The sequence below is a fragment of the Aotus nancymaae genome, unplaced genomic scaffold (assembly GCF_030222135.1).
Source record: "Aotus nancymaae isolate 86718 unplaced genomic scaffold, 86718_ANA_hifiasm-v0.15.2.pri h1tg000040l, whole genome shotgun sequence".
Taxonomy (NCBI): Eukaryota; Metazoa; Chordata; class Mammalia; order Primates; family Aotidae; genus Aotus; species Aotus nancymaae.
Window position 1 is genome coordinate 8,946,232 of NW_026988454.1, and position 21,540 is coordinate 8,967,771.

The following is a 21,540-nucleotide window of genomic DNA, read 5'->3' on the forward strand; positions in this document are numbered from 1 at the left end:
GAAACATTTAACTTGCCTGAGGTTACAGAGCTAGTACATTATAGAACCTGGATGCAAATCAAGACAGTTATTAGCTAAATTGTAGGTGTAACTGCAAATGCAAATAACTCATCACAAGGGATACACACATTTCACTCATACAAGATACAAGATTTTTAAAACTGCTGGTACAAAAGCCAAAGCGTCTGCGTTTTTAAGCGCAGCCCCGCCCAGCGATACTAGATTTATTCTTCAGAGCCTGGGGCCTGATACATTAAGGCACGGGGGAACTATGCCTTTATATATTTTCAAAACTCAATAAATTGCCCACTTCTTTCCCAAAATGAGGTGTCTGTGGGGGCAGCCCTTGCCGGTCCGTGTGTCAAGGGTCCTCCGATTGCTAGCACACAGCGGTGAGCAGAGAAGGCAGGGGAGGAACTGCACAGACTCGGCTGCGGAGTGCGGCGGCGGCCCGCCCCTGGGGCGGGAAAAGCGGAGGTGCCGGGAGACACCTGGAAGCCCTTCCCCGCCCGGGCACGTAACAGAGCAGGAAGCCCGGCTGCCAGGGACGTGTCATCGCGGGGCCAGCCTGGGAGCGCTGCGGCGCGGCGGCAGGAGAAACAGCGGAGGATGCCCTGGAAGAGCAGGAGCACGTGGGCCTGAGAGAATGGCGCCAACACCAGCCCTGCAAAGCCACATTCCAAAGCGGGGCCGGTGACAGCCACCATGGCCCCGCAGGCCTCAGAGAAGTCGATCAAGCCAGCCAAGGCCGCCTCCCTGGCCAGGGGGATCCCAACGCGCAGGCGCACCTGCCGGGGAGGCGCAGCTGGGCGGAGTCAAGAGCCGGAAGTGCCTAGCGTCGCAGCCCTTCCCGGTAAACCATCGGACCGGAACTCCCCGGAGTTCCCGCCCCCAGACAGAACCCTGGGTTGCTGGGCAACCGATGCGGCCACTGCAGCTGGTCTCTGCCTTGCTGGGAACGAGCCCGGTGTAGCTCCCTGCGCTGGTAACCTCCCGTCCTGCCCACCTCCCTTATTGTCGCCTCTCCTCGCGTCGCAGAATCCTTGCCCTTGGCACTACTTGCATCTCTCCGGGTCCCACGACACCTTAGCGCCCACCTGCTTCAAAGCCAAGCTCCACCGAAAGCGAGGTGTTCTGTCCCCGGACATGGCCTCGGCGCTGACTGACAACACCTCTCGGGCCCCGACCACCTACACCTACACCAGCCGGCCTCGGGCACTGCCCTGCCAGCGCCGCCGTTACCGGGACAGCCTGACGCAGCCGTGAGTGTCCAAGCCAGCCCCTGTGTGATCCCTATTTGCACCCATCCCCGGGCCGGAGTCTAGCCCCTTCACCCTGGCAAAGGCTGCTCATGCTGTCTTTCCTTGGCCTCACTCTGCCGAAATAAACGTTCTGCCCTAAGGAATCTCCCGTGGCGTGGAGGAGTGAAGCAAGAAAGGGCACGGGTTGGGCATCAGTTAACTTTTAGTGTTCCTGAGTTGCTGTCATGGTCCTTAACACATACACGAATCGGCTCATTTAACAAAATTTGACTTGTGTGTATTGAGGGCCAACCATGTGCTGGGCACCTTGCTGGGGGCATTCAAATACGTTTTCTTACTTAATCCACGGTGCTGTGAAGTTGGTTTTACAACTCCGTTATGCAGATGAGGAAACTGCGGTGCAAAAATACCCAATAGCACATCCAAAATGGGAGCCGAGGAAATCTCTTCTACAGGCTTTGAGCAGGAATAAGATTATTCTTCCATGCAGGACCACAGATTGTTTGTGTGTGTGTGTGTTTTGGTGGTGGTGGTGGTGATGTTGTTTTAAGATGGGGTTTCCCTCTTTTCCCCCAGGCTGGACTGCAGTGATGCGATCTCCACTCACTGCAACCTCCGCCTCCCAGGTTGAAATGATTCTCCTGCCTCAGCCTCCATTCTCCTGCCTCAGCCTCCCGAGTAGCCGGGACTATAAGCACATGCCACCACGCCCTGCTAATTTTTGTATTTTTAGTAGATACAGGGTTTCGCCACGTTGGCCAGGCTGGTCTCAAACTCCTAGCCTCAAGTGATCCTCCCGCCTCGGCCTCCCAAAGTGCTGGGATTACAAGCGTGAACCACCACGCCTGGCTAGCGGATTGTATTTTTACATGGATGAATAGTTGCAAATATTCAAACATATTTAGGGAAAAAAAAAAACCCACAGACTCTTAAAGTTCTCTTAAAGTTAAATGGTTCTCTAAAGTTCGTTCCATAAACCTCAAATGCTGAATTCAGCAGAACTTGATAGGAATGCAACAAGCTCCATGGATGCAGCAACCTTTGCATCCAGAGCAGCTGGGATTATAGGCGCGCACCACTAGGCCTGGCTAATTTTGTAGGGTTTCATCATGTTGGCCAGGCTGGAAAATTTTATTAACATTTTAGGCAATAACTTTAAAAATATATTTGGGTTTAAAGAACAATGAGAAAATTGACTTAATTCTTAAGCCTGATTCTTTTATTAGTGTAACTTTTCAGTCTTTGTACAAGCTTTTTCAGTCCTTTAAAGAAGGTCCCTTTTCAAATGGGCCATTTTCATATTTATTGAAGTCACGTAGATTTACAACCTAAATCTGGCTCTGCCACTTACTAGCAAGGTAACCTTGGGCAGATTCCTGAGTCTGTTTCCTCTTCTGAAAAAGGAATATAATTCCCAACTTGCAGCTTATTGTGAATAATAAATAAAATAAAGTACATGTATTTTCATCTTAGTTTAGATCCTGTTGAAAATGAGTTACTTCATAGATACCAATACTCTGTTAAAGTGGCTATACAGAATTTTCTGTTTTACAGAGATGAAGAACCTATGCATTATGGAAACATAATGTATGACAGAAGGGTAATTAGAGGCAACACTTACGCACTCCAGACCAGGCCACTGGTAAGTTCAGTTTGAATAGTCTAACACTGCATTTTCACATTGTCTGTGGGGAAGGATCAGTTTGTTTGTTTGTTTGTTTGTTTGTGTTAATTTCTAATCTATTGCAGACTAAAACATTCATAAAATAAAGATGAGTTACTACAAAAATGAAATTTTAAAAAGACATACAAATAGAGCCTGATGACAGTTTCCAGGAGCTGAGGGGTGAGGGGGACAGGGAAGGAGTTATCGTTTAATCAGTGTAGAGTTTCAGTTTTGCAAGGTGAAAAGAGTTCCGGAGATAAGAGGATGGTGATAGTTATAGAACAATGTGAATGTAATTAATGCCACTGAATTTTATACTTAAAAATGGTTAAGGTGATAATTCTTACATTATGTGTACTTTACCACAAAAAAAAAAAAAAGAATTAACTCGGCTGGGTGCAGTAACTCATGCCTGTAATCCCAGCACTTTGAGAGGCCAAGGTGGGTGGATCACCTGAGGTCAGGAGTTCGAGACCAACCTGGCCAACATGGTAAAATCCCGTCTCTACTGAAAATACAAAAATTAGCTGGGCGTGGTGGCGGGCACCTGTAGTCCCAGCTACTTGGGAGGCTGGGGCAGGAGAATCACTGGAACCTGGGAGGCAGGCACTGCAGTGAGCCGAGATCGTGCCACTGCACTCCAGCCTGGGCAACAGAGCAACACTCCATCTCAAAATAAATAATAGAAATAATTTTAAAAAGAATTAACTAAGAAAAAGCCTCAATTTTTCATTAAATTCAACAAAACTCTGCCATTCTAAACTTTTCTAAACTTTTACTCTCAATTTTTATACTTAAATTGTTACAGACCATTTCAAATAGTTCACAGATACACTAGCCAGAGGCCCACATTTTGAGTAGCACTGGTCTAATCCATCTAGATTTGTTTAGATTATCTCATACTCTAATACAATTATCATTATTTAATCAAAAAGTCTGAATTCTGCTTCTGTAATTCACTCAACAATTATTTATTGAGTTTTAGGTCCTGTTCTGGGTACCTAGGATGCAGAGATGAGTAAGACATGGTATGATATTAAGGATGGTGAGTTCTTGGCAGGTGAATTTATAAACAGTATATGACATATAAGTGCCTAATACAAGATGGTGATAGAGATGCTCCTCTATTTACAATGAGGTTATGTCCCAGTAAACCCACTGAACATTGAAAATGTGTTTAAAACACCAAACCTGCTAAACACCATAGCATAGTATAATCTGCCTTAAATGTGCTCAGAGGCCAGGAGTGGCGACTCACACCTGTAATCCCAGCACTTTGGGAGGCCTAGGCGGGCAGACTGCTTAAACCCAGGAGCTTGAGACCACCAGCCTGAGCAACATGATAAAACCCTGTCTCTACAAAAAATAAAAACAAAAACCCACAGAAATTAGCTGGGCCTGGTGGCACGCACCTGTAATCCCAGCTACTTGGGAGGCTGAGACATATGAATTGATTGAGCCCAGGAGGACAAGGCTGCAATGAGCTGTGGTCACGCTACTGCACTCCAGCCTGGGTGACACAGGGAGACCCTGTCTCAAAAGACAAAACCAAAAATACAACCTAGAATGTTAAGGAATTGAGGGAAGTTCAATATGTCTGAATTGGAGCCTGAGGCAGGGAGTATCAAGAAATAAGTGATTAAAAAGAAAGTAAAGATGAGTAATAGCATTCAAATCCACATTAGAGAGAATTTTAATGAGGGATGTGAAGAAGCTACCTAATGAATGTTTTCAGAACAAGACCCTGTCTCAAAAAAATAAGTGCTCAGAACATTTATATTAGCCTACAATTGGAAAAAATCATCTAACACAAAGCCTATTTTATAATAAAGTATTGACTATCTCATATAATTTATTAAATATGAAAGTGAAAAACATAATGGTTGTATGAGCACATTTTCTGTGGATACTTTTCATCATCATATAAAGCTGAAAAATCATAAAAAATATATTGGGGAACATCTATTAGTCTTGTTGCAGGACGAGCCACAGACAAAACCTCTCAGACACCAGAGTAAGGAAACAAGTGACTTTATTCAGCTGTGGAGCCTCAGCAGACTTACGTCCCAAAAACCGAGCTCCCCGAAGAGCAGTTCCTTTCCCTTTGTATGGGCTTCTAACTCTAAAGGGACAGCGAGGTGAAACCGTGTTATAGCCCATTGGCTGGGCATTGATCTCACAGTCTTTGTCTTTCATTGATTTACTAATTCATATTTGGTGCACACAGGAAGGAAGAAAGGGAATGGGTTACAGCAATTTTGGAGAAGTTGAACCAAGGTAGTCAATCATTCTGTGATAGAATTATCTTAAAGGGGGGAGTGGATTGGGCAAGCATGGAGTACGTGACTAAAGGCAGGTTCTTGTGCAACCATGGCAGGAAAGAACACTTCTTTGTTACATTCTTAAGGTTTACAGATAACATAGGCACCAGTTTCGGAAGGGGGAGTTATCTTTCCTAACTCTCAGGCCCCACTGGGGCAAAGCCAGTGAGGTCAGCTGGCCGCCTGACTGCTGACTTCAGCTCTTTACTATTTTATCTTTTACTCCCTTCCCTAGCAAGCATCAGGGAGGAGAGTAATGGCTTCTCTCCTTAGTCTGAAGCAGTGGTTAACTTATTAAACATATATATATGCTTCAACCCTATGCTGGGTCTCCTGCATTAGAACCTCCAGGGGTTCCCTGCTTCCCCCACTGAGATGATATCAGCAAAGGTGGAGCAGGAAGCTGAACTTTCACCTTCACCTACCAGCAATGAGGTAGTAGGAGATGGCACAAGTCAGTGCCCCACTCTTTCTGGGGTGGTGTCAACAAACCCAGTGGGTAGCTGAACTGCAGTCCTATCTGGCAGTAATGAGGTGGCATGAGGCAGTGCTAGTCAGTGCCGCACTCCCACCACCCCAACACCAGTGTCAGCAGAGCCTAGCAAGGAGCTGAACTACCACCCCCACCTGGCACCAATGTATTGGTACAAGTTGACCCACTGCTTTTGTTGAGATGGTGTCAGTGGGGCCCAGCAGAGATTTGAACTTCCAACCCCACAGACTTGTGCACTAAAACAAAAAGGGCAATTTCCTACTGAAAGATTAAATAGAATCCAAAGTCTTACAATTTAATACCTAAAATAGCCAGGATACAAACAAAAATCATTCATCATACAAGAATCAGGACAGTTACAACTTGCATGGGAAAAGACAATCAAGAAATGACAAAACCAGGATGATTCAGATGTGGGAATTACCTGACGAGGATTTTAAAGCAACAATCAAAAATGTTTCAATGAAAAGTGAATAATTATAGACACTATTGAAACAAATGAAAAAAAAAATCTTAGCAAAGAAATACAAGATACAAAAGGGAACCAAATGGAAACTTATAAAACTGAAAAATACAATAACCAAAATAAAAAAACTCACTAGATGGATGCAGTAGTACATTGGAGATGACACAGAAAATAATCAATGAACTTGAAGAATGGAAGTTATCCAGCTGAACAGAGAGAAAATAGACCACCACCACCCCCACACAAAAAAAGAGCCTGAGAGAGCTGAAGAACAATCACAAAGATTTATATTCATGTTGTTGGAATCCTAGAAGGAGAGGAGGAAAAGTATGAGGTGGAAAAATATTTGAAGAAATCGTGCTTTAAAATTCCACAAATTTGTCAAAAGGCCTACAGATCCAAGAAGCCAAGTGACCTCCAACAGGATAACCCCAAAAAAATCTACCCAAGACATGCCAAGATCAAACTTTTGAAAATTAAAAACAAAACATTTTGAAATCAGCCAGAAATAAATTACTTGTTAGCTAAAGGAGAACAATGATTTAAATGGCAGTGGATTTCTTACCTCAAACATGGAGACAACAAGAAAGTGGCACAATATTTTTCAAGTCCTTAAAGGAAAGAACTATCAAGCTCTAATTCTAATCCAGTGAAAATATTTTTCAGTAGTTCTAAAATGGCAGCATAGAGGCAGGCTGGCTTCACTCCCCGTACAACAGAAAACCAAGAACAAATGTATAGTGCCAAAATTATCACCAGCAATATTCTAGAGCTCAAGTAGAAGGAGGAGGCAGTTCCCAGGGCTACAGAAAAGTGAAAAGGCTCCAAAGAGATGGTAGGAGAATCAGACTTTCATATCTACAACACCTCTCCTTCTAGTCTGCCTGGCACTAAGGATGTGGAGGATTGTATTAGTCCTCTAGAAGGACAGAACTAATGGAATAGGTATATATATATATATATATATATAAAGGGGAGTTTATTAAGTATTAAATCACACAATCACAAGGTCCTACAATAGGCCGTCTGCAGGCTGAGGAGCAAAGAGAGCCAGTCCAGTTTCCAAAACTGAAGAACTTGGAGTCCAATGTTCAAGGACAGGAAGCATCCAGCACAGGAGAAGGATGTAGGCTGGGAGGTGAGGCCAGTCTCTTTTTTTCACATTTTTCTGCCTGCTTATATTCTAGCCGAGCTGGCAACTGATTAGATTGTGCCCACTCAGATTAAGGGTGGATCTGCCTTTCCCAGTCTACTGACTCAGATGATAATTTCTTTTGGCAACACACTCAGACATACCCAGGATCGATACTTGGTATCCTTCAATCCAGTCAAGTTGATGCTCAGTATTAACTAATCATCACAAGGATTTATCTCTGACTTGTGATTTCTGCACTGGAAAAAGTAAGATCAAGGTAGACAACCAGTTTCCCTACCATGTTGGGTTCCCTGGCAGGAGATTCAACCCACAAGAAGTGTCATGAGTTCCTGAAGGGAGAAATACCCCTGAGTACAGCCAGAGACAAACTAGGGAGGTGAGACTACCATCCTTGGCCCTGGACACCCTGCCGTATAACTCAACCAAAGGAAACACCAAATCAGAGTGGCTGTTCAGCAGCACCACACTGTAGGAGATACATTGTACTGCTCCCTAGGCACAAACCCTTAGCCACACTGCCAGGGTATCCCCTTTGGGACCTCCCCATTCAGGATGGCAGCACTTTGATCATTTACTAGAGCCAGGTGAAGCTGCCCTTAAGGTACCACCTAGAGCTGAAAAGGAGGCAGCAATCTAGAGATAAGGGATCTCTGGCAGGACACGGTGGCTCATGCCTGTAATCCCAACACTTTGAGAGGCCGAGGCAGGCAGATCACTTGAGGTCAGGAGTTCGAGACCAGCCTGATCAACATGGTGGAACTCCATCTCTACTAAAAGTACAAAACTTAGCTAGGTGTGGTGGCGGGCACCTGTAATCCCAGCTACTTGGGAGGCTGAGTCAGGAGAATCGCTTGAACCTGGGAGGTGAAGGTTGCAGTGCACCAAGGTCACGCAACGACACTCCAACCTGGGTGACAGAGCAAGACTCTGTCTCAAAAAAGGAAAAAAAAAGATCTCTAAGAAAATATATCCAATGAAAAGCAAAGCAAGCCTTCAGTACAGAGACGTAGATGTACATCCACATGAAACAACAGCAAACAGGGAACCATGACCTACCTAAAGGGACAAAGCAAGGAATCAGTAACTGGCCCTAATGAGATGGCAAGATGTGAGCTGTCTGGCCAAAAATTCAAAATAGCATCCTTAAGGAAATTCAGTGATGTCTAAGATAACACAGAAAAGCAGTTTAGAAATTTATTAGAGAAATTTAACAAAGGGATTGAAATTTTTTTTAAATCAAACAGAAGTCTTGGTGATCAACATTTGTTGAACTGAAAAATTTATTAGAGGCTTTCAACAACAGAATGAATCAAGCAGAGGAAAGAATCAGTGAACATGAAGACAGACTATTTGAAAATACACAGTCTGAGGAGAAAAAAGAATGAAAAGGAACAAAGACTGCTTAAAAGACATAGAAGATTACCCCAAAAGACCAAAACTAAGAATTACTTGTGTTCAAGAAGGAGTTGAGCAAGAGCAAGGAGTAGGAAGCTTGTTTTAAGAAATGCTAACAGAAAACTTTCCAAAACTTGAGAAAGAGATAGATATCCAGGTACTGGAAAGTCAGAGAATACCAAACAGATTCACCCCAAATAATACCCCATAGAATAATCAAGCTCTCAAAGGTCAAGGGCAGGAAAAGAATCCCAAAAGCAGCAAGAGGAAAGAAGCAAACAGTATACATGAAGGAGCTCCAATCCATCTGGCAGCAGACTTCTCAACAGAAACTGTACAGGCCAGGAGGGAGTGGAATGACCAAGAGGGACTGGGATGACATTTTCAAAGTGCTGAAAGGAAAAAAAAAATTCATCTAAGAATATTGTATCCAGCAAAGTTACCCTCAAATATGAAGGAGAGATGAGCAAATTCAGCACCCTCATGCCCATCTTAAAAGAAATGTCAAAGGGAGTTCTTCAGCCTAAACAACAACTACAATGGGAAAAAAAAACACTAATGTGCCAAAAGAAAACATTTGAAGGTATGAAACTCACTGGTTAAATTAAGTACACAGACAAACCTTAACTGTGGTATGCAATCCACTCATAATTCTAGTACAAAACCCAAAAGACAACTATCAAAAACAATAATAGCTGCAGCAACCTGCTAAGAGGCAGGTAATATAAAAACATGTACAATGAGACAACTAAAAGTTAGTATGTGGGGGATGGAGTTAAAGTGTAGAATTTTTTTTTTTTTTTTGAGACGGAGTTTTGCTCGTTACCCAGGCTGGAGTGCAATGGCGCGATCTCGGCTCACCGCAACCTCCGCCTCCTGGGTTCAGGCAATTCTCCTGCCTCAGCCTCCTGAGTAGAATTTTTTTTTTCTTTTTTCTTTGCTTCATTCTTTGTTATCTAAGATAAGTTGTCATCTCTGCTAACAACTTGTTATATAAGATGTTTTGTGTAAGCCTCGTGATAACCACAATGCAAAAATCTGTAATAGATTCACCAAAGATTAAAAGCAACAAACTAAAATATACTATGAAATAAAGTCTCTCAACACAAAGAAAGACAATAAAGAAGGAGGGTGATACAAAACAATTAGAAAATAAGCAACAGAATGGTAGTAGTAAGTCCTTGCTTTATCAATGAGAACACTGAATGTAAGAGGACTTGGTTATCCAATTAAAAGGCATAGAATAGCTGCTTGGATAAAGAAACAAGACCCAACTATATGCTCCTACAAGAAACCCACTTCATCTACAAAGACACACGTAGACTGAAAGTATAGGGATGGAAAAAGATTTTCCATGCAACTAGAAACCAAAAAAGAGCTTGAGTATACTTACATCAGATAAACTACAAATCAAAGACTGTAAAGAGAAACATGGTCACCCTATAATAATAAAGCGATCAATTCAGCAAGAGGTTATAACAATGATAAATATCTATGCACCCAACACCAGAGCTCCCAGGTATACAAAGCAAACATGAATAGATCTAAAGGGAGAAATAGACTGCAGTACAATAATATTAGGAGATTTTAACACCCCATTCTCAGTAATAAATACATCATCCAAACAGAAAATCAGGGGGAAAAAAAAAAAAGAAAAGAAAAGAAAATCAGTGTTAAACTTCACATTAGACCTATTAGGACTAACTGGTATTTATAGAACATTTTATCCATCTTCTGCAGAATACACATTTTTTTTCTTCAGCACATGGAAGATTCTTCAGAATAGACCATATCTTAGGCCACAAAACAAGTCTGAACAAATTTTAAAAAGTAGAAATCATATCAAGTTTCTTTGCTGACCACAATGAAGTAAAACTAGAAATCAATAATAAGAGGAACATTGGAAGCTACAAAAATATGTAGAAATTAACATACTCCTGAATAATCAGCAAGTCAGTGAATAAATTAAAAAGGAAATGTTTGCATTATTTTTGTAAATGTATAGATAGGATCGTACACCCATCTATTCCAGTTATCAGCCCTACTTTGAAGTTACTTTTATGCTTTGTCAAACATCTTTGTAATTATCTGACAATACAATTTTAATCAATTTAATATTGATAAATTGTATCTATTTCCAATACAATTTTAATCAAGTCACTGATAATCAGGAAACATTATGACAAATGCTTTTATACTACCCAGGAATTGCTTTTGGAATGGCAGTTCTTGTATGCTTTAAGAAGTATTTCTAAATTCTAGAAGTCTTTTCTATCTCTGTTAGCCTGGACAGCCTGATGCTCTAGAGCTTCAGAGACAACGGGAGGCTAAGAAGAGGGCTCTTGCCAGAAAACGAGCCCAAGAGCAGCTCAGACAACAAACACCTGAACCTGTGGAAGGCAGAAAGCATGTCGATGTGCAAACAGGTGTGTGACTGTGCCGTTGGCATTATGTCCTCTCAGTTTACTCAGTTGTCTATGTCAGTTCATTTTTATTGGGCCTTTGTATTATTTATGCATCTCCTGTGCCGATACTTCCCCAATTACATGGTAGGGAAGTTCATTTATTAAAGAAATGCATAGACTAGCCTGGGTGTGGTGACTCATGCCTGTAATTTCAGCACTTGGGGAGGCCAAACCAGGCAGATCGCCTGAGGTCAGGAGTTCAAGACCAGCCTGGCCAATGTGGTGAAACCCTGTCTCTACTAAAAATACAAAAATTAGCTGACCATGGTAGCATGCACCTGTAATCCCAGCTACTCGGGAGGCTGAGGCAGGAGAATTGCTTGAACCCAGGAGGCGGAGATTGCAGTGAGCCGAGATTGTGCCACTGCACTCCAGCCTGGCACCTGGCAACAGAGCAAGACTCTGTCTCAAAAAAAAAAATACAAAAATTAGCCAGGCGTGGTGACTAGTGCCTATAATCCCAGCTACTCGGGAGGCTGAGGCAGGAGAATCACTTGAACCTGGGAGATGGAGGTTGCAGTGAGCCAATACTGCGCCATTGCACTCCAGCCTGGGCGACAAGAGCAAAACTCCATCTCAAAAAAAAAAAAAAGAAAGAAAGAAACAAAGAAATACATAGACTACTTAATATTATAATAGTGGATATGGCTGGAAGTGTGGAATGGGCTTTAAAAAAAAAGAATTTTGGCCAGGCACAGTGGCTCACACCTGTAATGCCAGCACTTTGGGAGGCAAGGCATGAGGATCACTTAAGCCCAGGAGTTCGAGACCAGCCTGGCAACATACCAAGACCCCATCACTACAAAAAAAATTTTTAATTAGTTGAGTGTGGTGGTGCATGCTGTAGTTCCATCTACTCAGTAGGCAAAGGCAGGAGGATCATATGTGCCCAGGATTTCAAGGCTGCAGTGAGCTATGATCACAGCACTGCACACAGCCTGGGCAGCAGAGGTTGCCTATCTCTAAAAAATAAAGAAATAAAAGAATTTTATGACCAAACAAATTCTCTCTTGGCCTTTTTCACATATTCTGTTCTCAAACTGGGATTCTTTCTCATAGCCCAACATGAATCACTGTTCTTTTCATCAGGACTTACAGGAAAGGACAGCAGTATAGTTCTATTTCATCTTTTTATTTGTCTTTTGAGAGGAATAAACCCACTCCCATCTGAGTCCTCTGCCTCTCACACTAGCCTTGTCTGTCCTTTTGTTTTGTCGCTTTGCACACTCCCCAGGGCCACACAGGAACTCCTGAGGCAGGTGCCAGGATTTTCGTACTTGTCTGTCTGTTCTCAGCTGTAGAGGCTTACCTGGTCCTATAGGGTCTAGCTGTGTTGTTGACAGAATCTTGGTCATCAGACAGTGCTTGGTATTTTCCTTGGACCACTGTCACTACTCAGGTTCACCTTGTACCCTGCCAAGAGGGTGAGTGGATCCATCAGGATTATTTCTGCATGGTAAAGGCAAAAGGAACCATTCCATGCTTTAACCCCTGACTTTAGGCCAAGACTAGCATGCATGTATGTCTGTCTTTAGCCAAAGAGCTGTTTTCATGTTTCTTTATACCATCAGGATAGTAAGTGATATAATAGCAGCCAGATTTTTTGGATATTTCCTCAGAGACTGAACCAGGTCCTTTATTCTGTGTATTTCCTTCGTTATTACAGAGATTCTGTGTGACAGGTAGTTATGGCCCCTTTTACAGGTGAAGAAACTGAGGCCCAGAGAGGACACAACTTGGCCAAATCCTCTGCCCAACATCTGACTCTAGTGCTCATGTTCTTTGCTTGATGCCACATTGCCCCTGCCTCATATAAATTACTCCTAACATGAAATTTGTTTTCATACGTCTGTTTATAATTGTAGTGTAGAAGGAACATCAAATAACCTGGTAACTTGATACATGATTTTTTTTAAATATCCAGGAATTTTCAAATCTTTATGTGTTTACTGTCTTAGGACTCAAATGTATATATGTATTATTGACCTTTGTCCCCTGTTATACTCCGCATCTTATACACATCTGCAGTCTCATATTCTTCTTTAGTTCCATTTTCAAATACAAAGCTCAGTGCTTTCTAGACATTCAGTAAATATTATAGCCTGAATGACTCTTGAACTCCTGACCTCAGGTGATCCACCCGTGTTGGCCTCCAAAGTGCTTGGATTACAGGCGTGAGCCACCATGCCCGGCCTATAGCCTGAATGACTCTATCTATGGTCTTCCAAATATATGAAAACCCTTAGTTCAATATGTGAAGTAAACCCCACACTTGAGCACTTTCATTCTAATACTGAGCTAAAACTCCAAATATGCATATATGCTTGAAATAGACCAGACTTATTTTTTCTTTGAGACAGAGTCTTACTCTGTCACCCAGGCTGCAGTACAGCGGCGCAATCTTGGCTCACTGCAACCTCCACCTCCCAGGTTCAAGCAATTCTCCCACCTCAACCTCCCGAGTGGCTGGGATCACAGGTACACACCACCACACCCAACTAATTTTTGTATTTTTTGTAGAGACAGGGTTTCACCATGTCAGCCAGGCTGGTCTCAAACTCCTGGCCTCAAGTGATCCACCCTCCTCGGCCTCCCCAAATGCTGGGATTATGGGCGTGAACTACCATAACCAGCCTTAGACCAGAATTTTAAACTCAGTGTATATGATATACTTCTTAGAATTATACCTTGAAGAAATTGCTGATCGCATAATAGAAGTTGATATGGAATGCCAAACAGATGCATTTTTGGACAGACCACCAACACCACTCTTTATTCCTGCCAAAACTGGCAAAGATGTGGCCACCCAAATACTAGAAGGAGAGGTAAAGTACATTCTGTGGGCCTATCTCTATTATCTTTATAAATGAGGTGAAGTTAGGTGTAGATAATACTTAATATGAGTAAGAATCATGTCACAATTAGATTCTACTTCTTGGATTTCTTTCCAGATACTATCTATAATGGTTTTATCATATAGTACTCAGAAATGTTTTAAAATACCATGTTCTTATTTCTTTGCTGATTAGAAGCCAAATCATTTAAAAATATTTTTAGAATATTTCCACATTTGATTTTTGTTTATATGCTTGCCTGATGTATGTATATAAGCTAGATTTGTACTAAATAAGGAAAAATAATATCCCTGGTATAAAGATTCCACAATTAGTTGCTTGTGGATTATATAACTTTTGTAAAGATACTCGTTTAAAAAAAATTTATAATTACATTTTTCTATCAGTGTGGAATGCATAAATAGGCCTGTTTATGAAATTGAAGAAGAGAAGGCAATGATTATGTTCACAATGACCTAAAGGAGTTTTAAGATTTGGTGGGAACTTGAAAGAACTGTCATTGAAATTGGGAAATAAAATAAATCTTCAGAAGCTACGTGAAAGTTGTATTTCCCTATAAATCCTAGCAATGAAGCTCCAAAATACCTGTTATTCTTGTTCCTTCATTCATCAAATTATTATTATAAACAGCCAATAAAAATCAGACAGAAAAGGCAAACAATGACAGACAAGGATATTTCTCTTTGGTGTCACGGTTCATTTTGATGAGTGCATATTTTTTCATAAACTTTGATTTAACAGATTTTTGCCTGTAAACAAAATGTTGTTCATTTTGAGGATTAGAAACCACAAATAAAGCACCAGCACAGTGTCTGGCACACAGGAGACACTTAATAAATGATATCTCATTATTGCTATTCATTATATTTTTGTTGAGCATTTGATTCATAATTAAAATTTTAAGTTTGCTTTATTTTGTATGTTTAAGCTCTTTGACTTTGATCTTGAAGTTACACCGGTGTTAGAAGTTTTGGTGGGGAAAACAATTGAGCAATCTCTTCTGGAAGTCATGGAAGAAGAAGAGTTGGCTAACCTGCAGGCCAGTCAGCGTGAGCATGAAGAACTACGGAACAGTGAACGTGCTGAAGTTCAACGACTTGAAGAGCAAGAGAGGCGACACCGAGAAGAAAAAGTATATATCATTTTATTTTTATCTCTTAGGCAGTCTTTTGGCTAATTCACATATTATTTTCAAAATTACATGTAATGATATCTCATAAAGCTAAAGATCTTTGGGAATATATTAGAAAAAGATCTATAGTTTTTGCTCAGGTCTCCCCTATAGATCATAGATCTTTCATGGACCAAATTACATCTTTAAACTCCAGTCGACATAAACACACCTAAATTGAGTTTCCAAAAGTTTTGAAATGAAGTGAAAGTTCCCAGGTTACATGTGTCCCAGTTGGAAGGCTCTCTTAAATATCAGGAGTCCTAGAGAAGGTAAGTTGGTTTGCCATAAGTCAGTGGCAGAAAGATGAAAGGAAGGAAAAAGTGAGTGCATTGAAGAGAGCCTGTGGGTAAGAAGCAGGGGATCTGGATAGAATTCTCATTCTTTTTCTCAGTGACCAGGCCCTTCTTTATACTCTTAGTGACACACCAGACCTATTTGGGTTTTTATAGAATATTTTTCAAATTAAGAGTTTTAGAATCTTCAATAAGGAAAGGTTTACAGTCCAGTTTTTTAAAATGTGCCACTAGCCTACAGTGGAAGCACTAGAAAAGACAGCCTCTCTGGTTCTGGCAATAACTGTCAGCCTTTGCTGTATACCAATGAACAAATTATAAAGTAGTATCTTAATACCTGAAACAGTTTAAATAATTTCCCAAAGGGCTTAACTTATATACTATGAAAAATAGCATAATTGTTGGGAAATCCTACTGAATACCTATCAAATGGACTTTAATTCCAAGATTAATACTTAATTATGTAAAGAACATAGGGCTTACAATAAGGATTGTGCAGAAGTAAGACTTTGTTTACAAATATAAAATAAACCATGGCAAAATAAGCTTTGTTGAAATGAGTCATGAAATCTTTATCAAAAAATATTTGTTTATTTACTATTTGGAAATATGTCATGGAAACTGGATATAAGAGTCACCTAGATTTATATTTGTTTAAACTTTGAAAATAGATTTAATCAGAAAATATATTAATGCTCTCATTTCCACATGCGAGTAGAGAAGAGGATTCATCAGCTTTGTAAATATTACATGGTCTAAAGGAAGCAACAACAAAAAATCAGAGGCTTGCTTTTTTTTTTTTTTTTGAGACAGAGTTTCTCTTGTTGTCCAGGCTGGAGTGCAATGGCATGCAATCTCAGCTCACTGCAGCCTCCACCTCCCAGGTTCAAGCAATTCTCCTGCCTTAGCCTCCCGAATAGCTGGGATTACAGGCATGCATCACCATGCCTGGCTAATTTTGTATTTTTAGTAGAGACAGGGTTTCTCCATGTTAGTCAGGCTGGTCTCAAACTCCCAACCTCAGATGATCTTCCCACCTTGGCCTCCCAAAGTGCTGGGATTATAGGTGTGAGCCACTGTGCCCGGCAACAAAAAATAAGAGGCTTTCATAATCTTCAGAACCATGCAGCTTTACGAATTCAGGGAATTATTACAAATGAACTCATTCATTGGCCTGAGTTCTCTCATTGAAGATTTTTAAGCAATTGTAATTTTTCTTACGAAATATTTCATGATAATATTAATTTAAAATGCATATAATGGTGATTATCTTTTTGCTGCCATCTATACTGTCAGGCATGAATGTCTTGAAATTATTTTACTTGAAAATTAATAGTGAGATGTTTTACCTTAAGCTCCATCTTTTTAACTTTCTGAATTTAGTACCCACTTGCTATTGAAATTCGTTAAAATTTTGATGAAAAATATGAACCTTTAATAGACACTTTGCTGTCCATTTTTTATAAGTCCACATTCTTAGATTCAGTACTTGGGGAGGACATAAGGGCTAAATAACCACCTATGTCATTCTTGACAGGAACGGCGTAAGAAACAGCAGTGGGAAATAGTGCACAAGCACAGCGAGACATCACAAAAAATCGCTGCCCAAGCATTTGCACAGCGTTACCTGGCTGACCTTCTCCCATCTGTTTTTGGCAGCCTCAGGGATAGTGGCTACTTTTATGATCCCATTGAAAGAGGTTTGTAGATATTTTTGTTAAATTAATTTTGTTGTAATAAGCATCCTCTTAATGGTTCAAATTTATCTTCTGTCCATTTTTATGTTGAATTGGAATCTTTCTATTTCTGACACAAAGTCAGTTTTAGTTGTTTTTTTAAAGTAAGTACAGTCGTCAATGAGATGTATATTCCAAAGATCTTGATTTAAGGACATTAATGTTTGTTTATTGAGAAGCAACGTTTGTATAGTAGAAAGAAATATGGACTTGGTATTGAAAACTTGAGTTTGGGTTGCAGCTTTATTTATCATTAACTAGCTTGATGACCTCCAGTTTCTTCATGTGTGAAATGAGGATTTTTTTTTTTTTTTTTTTTTTTTTTTTTTTGAGAAAGAGTCTCATTCTTTTGCCCCTACTGGAGTGCAGTAGTGCAATCTTGGCTCACTGCAATCTCTGCCTTTCAAGTTCAAGCAATTCTCCCTGCCTCAGCCTCCCAAGTAGCTGGGATTACAGGCACCTGCCACCACGCCCAACTAATTTTTGTATTTTTTAGGAGAGACAGCGTTTGGGCATGTTGGCCAGGCTGGTCCTGGCCTCAAGTGATCCACCTGCCTCCGCCTCCCAAAGTGCTGGGATTACAGGCCTGAGCAACCAAGCCCAGCCTGAAATGAGGATTATTTAGGAGTTAAGTCATAAAATATATGAAACTGTGTAAACTATAAAGTCCTATATGTATAAGTGGTTGTTACTAACTTTTTCTCAGCTGACTTCTTACTCCAAGCAAAAATCTTTTGAGGGCAGCTATCAAGGTCATTTATTCATTTCATTAGGCGCTTACCCTGTTCCAGGCAGTGTTTGGTGTTGGAAAAAAAGAAGGATCCCTGATCTCTGCCATTAGGGAGCCCATAGCCTGACAGCTGTCTGTCTGTATCCCCTCAAAGCCCACATTCCTAGCTGCTTAGCCAATGGAAGGGAAGAATTGCATGTCTTCACTACCATCCAGCTTCCTCAGGGTGAAAGCACTTACATCCACCGTGCTTGATGTAAGGTCCTATTTTGTTGGCCAGTGGTATTTTGGGGCACGTGTTAGTAGTGTTAATTTTAATGATTACATATTCAATTCAATACAAAGAGATCACAGACAAATATTATTAGTTTACATTTATATCCTCCTTCCCAGTTGACATAGTATTTTTCATAGGTAATATCATTTGATAATCCCAATAACCCTGTAGGATAGACAGGTCAGATATAATTCCCATTTTTTCAGAAATAGAAACTGAAACTCAGAGAAATTAAATGCCTTGCTCCCAAATCCTCATGCAGTAGAAATATTAGGCCTCAAACGGGCTTGGAACCCAGACTCTAAGTTCCAGTGTTCATTCTCTGCTACCATCCTGCCATCCTGTGCTCCAGCTTGGACTCTGTTAGCCAGAGAGACCAGTAATCTTTTTTCTATCACAGATTGCCAAAAAAAAAGTCAGTTATAGATCATTTAAAATCTTGCAAATGAAATTCATGCCTGAGATTAAAATTATTTATTTATCGTAGTGAATATAATACTCTTTCACACTCTCCATTTCATCCTATTGAAAAATAAAATTAGATGCCTACCCCCAAAAAAATACTGTTTTGAAACTTTAAAATGTATATTGTAATAGACCATATTTTTAAAATGCTTACACAGATTTCAGTTTGAACAAACTTAATACTTATGGAAACACCCAGTTTCTGACCTATTTCTAGATGGCTGTCTGCTCAGATGCCCTCTGACCTGCATTCTCTGACTCTGATCAGCTTCTTTCTATTAGGCCCTGGGCTTCAGGTGGAAACTTTCTTTTACTGGCATTGCTCAATCTCAGATTTGCATTGCATTTGGATTGGAGTCCTCCCAAACCCACATCCTCCCCCTGCCTCCCTGATCTATCTCAGATTGCACCTATGAAGTAGACTCCAAATGCCTTGATGCCAAGGAAGGCCTCATAGTTGTTAAAATATCACTTATGCAGTAGAAAGGAAACTGACCAGAACATACATAAGGAAGATGGCAAAAGTTATGCTGTATGAGTCTATTTAACATTTTATATTATGAAACCAATGTTGATGAGTCTATTACATTAGGAGAAAAGCACATTATTCCTCTGATGATTCATAAAAATCAATGAATTCTTTTATTACAGATATTGAGATAGGATTTCTTCCATGGCTAATGAATGAAGTTGAAAAAACCATGGAATATAGCGTGGTGGGAAGAACAGTGCTTGACAGTAAGTTAATTATCCAAAAGTCATCTCTAAAATTTTTAGTAGAAAGAATATATTGAATAAATTGAAAGAAAGATTAATTTTACAGTACTAATGTTTAAACTTTTAGTTTATCAGTAGTATTAACAAAAGTGCAAATTTTTACCCATAATATTATTTTTGGCTCTTCTATAATTTGATATCTATTAATATCTTCTGTCATTATTTTATAAATGATATTCTGTTAAAACAGAGTATAATTCATGTTTAATACATTAAGTGTGACGTTAAGTATGCTGACTTGAGACTTCGTGAAGGTTTTATAATCATCTTTAAGTCAGCATTATAACTCCTAAAATATACCATAGTATGAAAATCATAGTGATGTTTGGACATTTAAATTTTCAGTGTTGATCCGTGAGGTGGTTGAAAAGAGACTGTGTATGTATGAGCATCAGAGAGACTCACATCCATCTCCAGAACCCAAGGATGAGCCTGGTGGTCCCAAAGCAATGAGAGAGTCACTGGGGGCTTCTGAATTCCTGGAGCAGAACATGTCACAGACACAGAGGCTGCTTTTAGACAGAGACGACCTAAAAAGAACAACATATGATGAAAGTTTATCTCAGGAAAGGAAGTTAATGGATGAGAGCGAGCTCTTGGGGCAGGATGAAGAAACAGCCAGGAGAGAGTCCTTAGGGAAGGAAGAATTGTCATAGCAGGGGAGCTTCGAAGTCATGAAACCAATCAACAGCCAAGTCAGCAAGCAATCAGGTAATGACACATGAGTCCCCTCAGGTTATAGAAATTATGTTGTATTTGGTCCATATGTCTTTTTGTCTAATGGACTGGGCCAATCAAATGTCATAAAATAAAACTACTTTGAGAATGAAACTTAAATTGAATTCATTTACTTAATAGAATATTCAAAGGCTACATTGTATTTCTAAATTTAATTACTTACCTTCTGTCACCATTATTTATAACCAGAAAATATATTTTTTCTTAATCCTTCTAATTTTGCGGGTTAGTTTTTTTAGTGAGTGTAATATTTAATATTCAGTATCAGTGTTGTCAGCCATTTAGCATCTCTTCTCTATAGGAAAACCATTTCACCTACCGTAAGAGAGAATGCCTAAACGTTGTACTACTGAAAGCCACAGCACTCCCTTCCTGCAAGGACCATCTTCAGTATTCGAGTAAGGCTTAAGGAATTCAATGGATTAGTAATATGCTCTCATCTTTTATTTCACATTCCTGATATTAAAAAATGTCAGGCGGTGCCAACAAAGCAAAAGTCCCTGTTTGCCCTTCCACAGTCTTACCCCCTTCCTCAAAGGCAGATCACTGTTCTCAATTAGGTGTGAACCATCTACGCCTTCTTTGAGGTATTGCTATACACATATATTTGAAAATCTGGAAATATATAGCTTGATTTTCTTTATATAAATATAAACATTATTTGCATATTTTATTTTTCACTTAAGAGAATGTCTTAGATCTTTCAAGTTTAGTATGCATCATACTCTTATCTTTTTAAAATATGGTTAAGATATTACATATTATGACTCTGCTGTAGCATAGGGAATTAACATTTGACTTTTTTTTTTGAGACGGAGTCTTGCTCTGTTGCTAGGCTGGAGTGCAGTGGTGGCAAGATCTCGGCTCACTGCAGTCTCCGCCTCCCGGGTTCAAATGATTCTCCTCCCTCAGCCTCCCAAGTAGCTGGGATTACAGGCAAGCACTACCACATCCAGCTAATTTTTATATTTTTAGTAGAGACAGGGTTTCACCATGTTGGCCTCAATCTCCTGACCTCATGATCTGCCTGCCTCAGCCTCCCAAAGTGCTGGGATTACAGGCATGAGCCACCATACCCAGCCAACATTTGACTTCTTAATCTGAGTGTGTTAGAGAATTTACCTGCAATATTGAAAATCACAGATTATTTTCTCTCCAAAGCCTTAATCTTAAGCAATAACTAAAGTCTTCAGAGCCTTTAGATAGGTAGAGGCTATTTTTCTTTTTACTTATTTTTATTTTTATTTGTTCAAGATAAGGTCTCACTCTGA

The 21,540-nt window shown here is 40.2% G+C and overlaps 1 protein-coding gene across 2 annotated transcripts; it reads left to right on the plus strand.

Moving 5' to 3' along the window:
- The first annotated feature begins 597 nt into the window (after positions 1-597).
- On the plus strand, positions 598-21,078 carry RSPH3 (radial spoke head 3). Of its 2 annotated transcripts, XM_021670190.2 has the most exons (8): positions 598-1,262; positions 2,817-2,904; positions 11,044-11,185; positions 13,904-14,049; positions 15,008-15,211; positions 17,084-17,246; positions 19,406-19,492; positions 19,877-21,078. In XM_021670190.2, the coding sequence occupies exons 1-8, from the start codon at positions 706-708 to the stop codon at positions 20,185-20,187; spliced, it is 1,698 nt and encodes a 565-aa protein (XP_021525865.2). In that variant the 5' UTR covers positions 598-705; the 3' UTR covers positions 20,188-21,078. The 2 variants fall into 2 exon arrangements, with proteins under 2 accessions (XP_021525865.2, XP_021525866.2); XM_021670191.2 differs by lacking the exons at positions 11,044-11,185; positions 13,904-14,049.
- Positions 21,079-21,540: the final 462 nt, after the last annotated feature.

Coding starts and splice junctions, on each gene's coding strand:
- RSPH3 (XM_021670190.2), top strand. CDS start 706: ATGGCCCCGCAGGCCTCAGAGAAGTCGATCAAGCCAGCCAAGGCCGCC. Junction 14,050..15,007: donor CCCAAATACTAGAAGGAGAG/GTAAAGTACATT, acceptor TGTATGTTTAAG/CTCTTTGACTTTGATCTTGA. Junction 17,247..19,405: donor TTATGATCCCATTGAAAGAG/GTTTGTAGATAT, acceptor CTTTTATTACAG/ATATTGAGATAGGATTTCTT.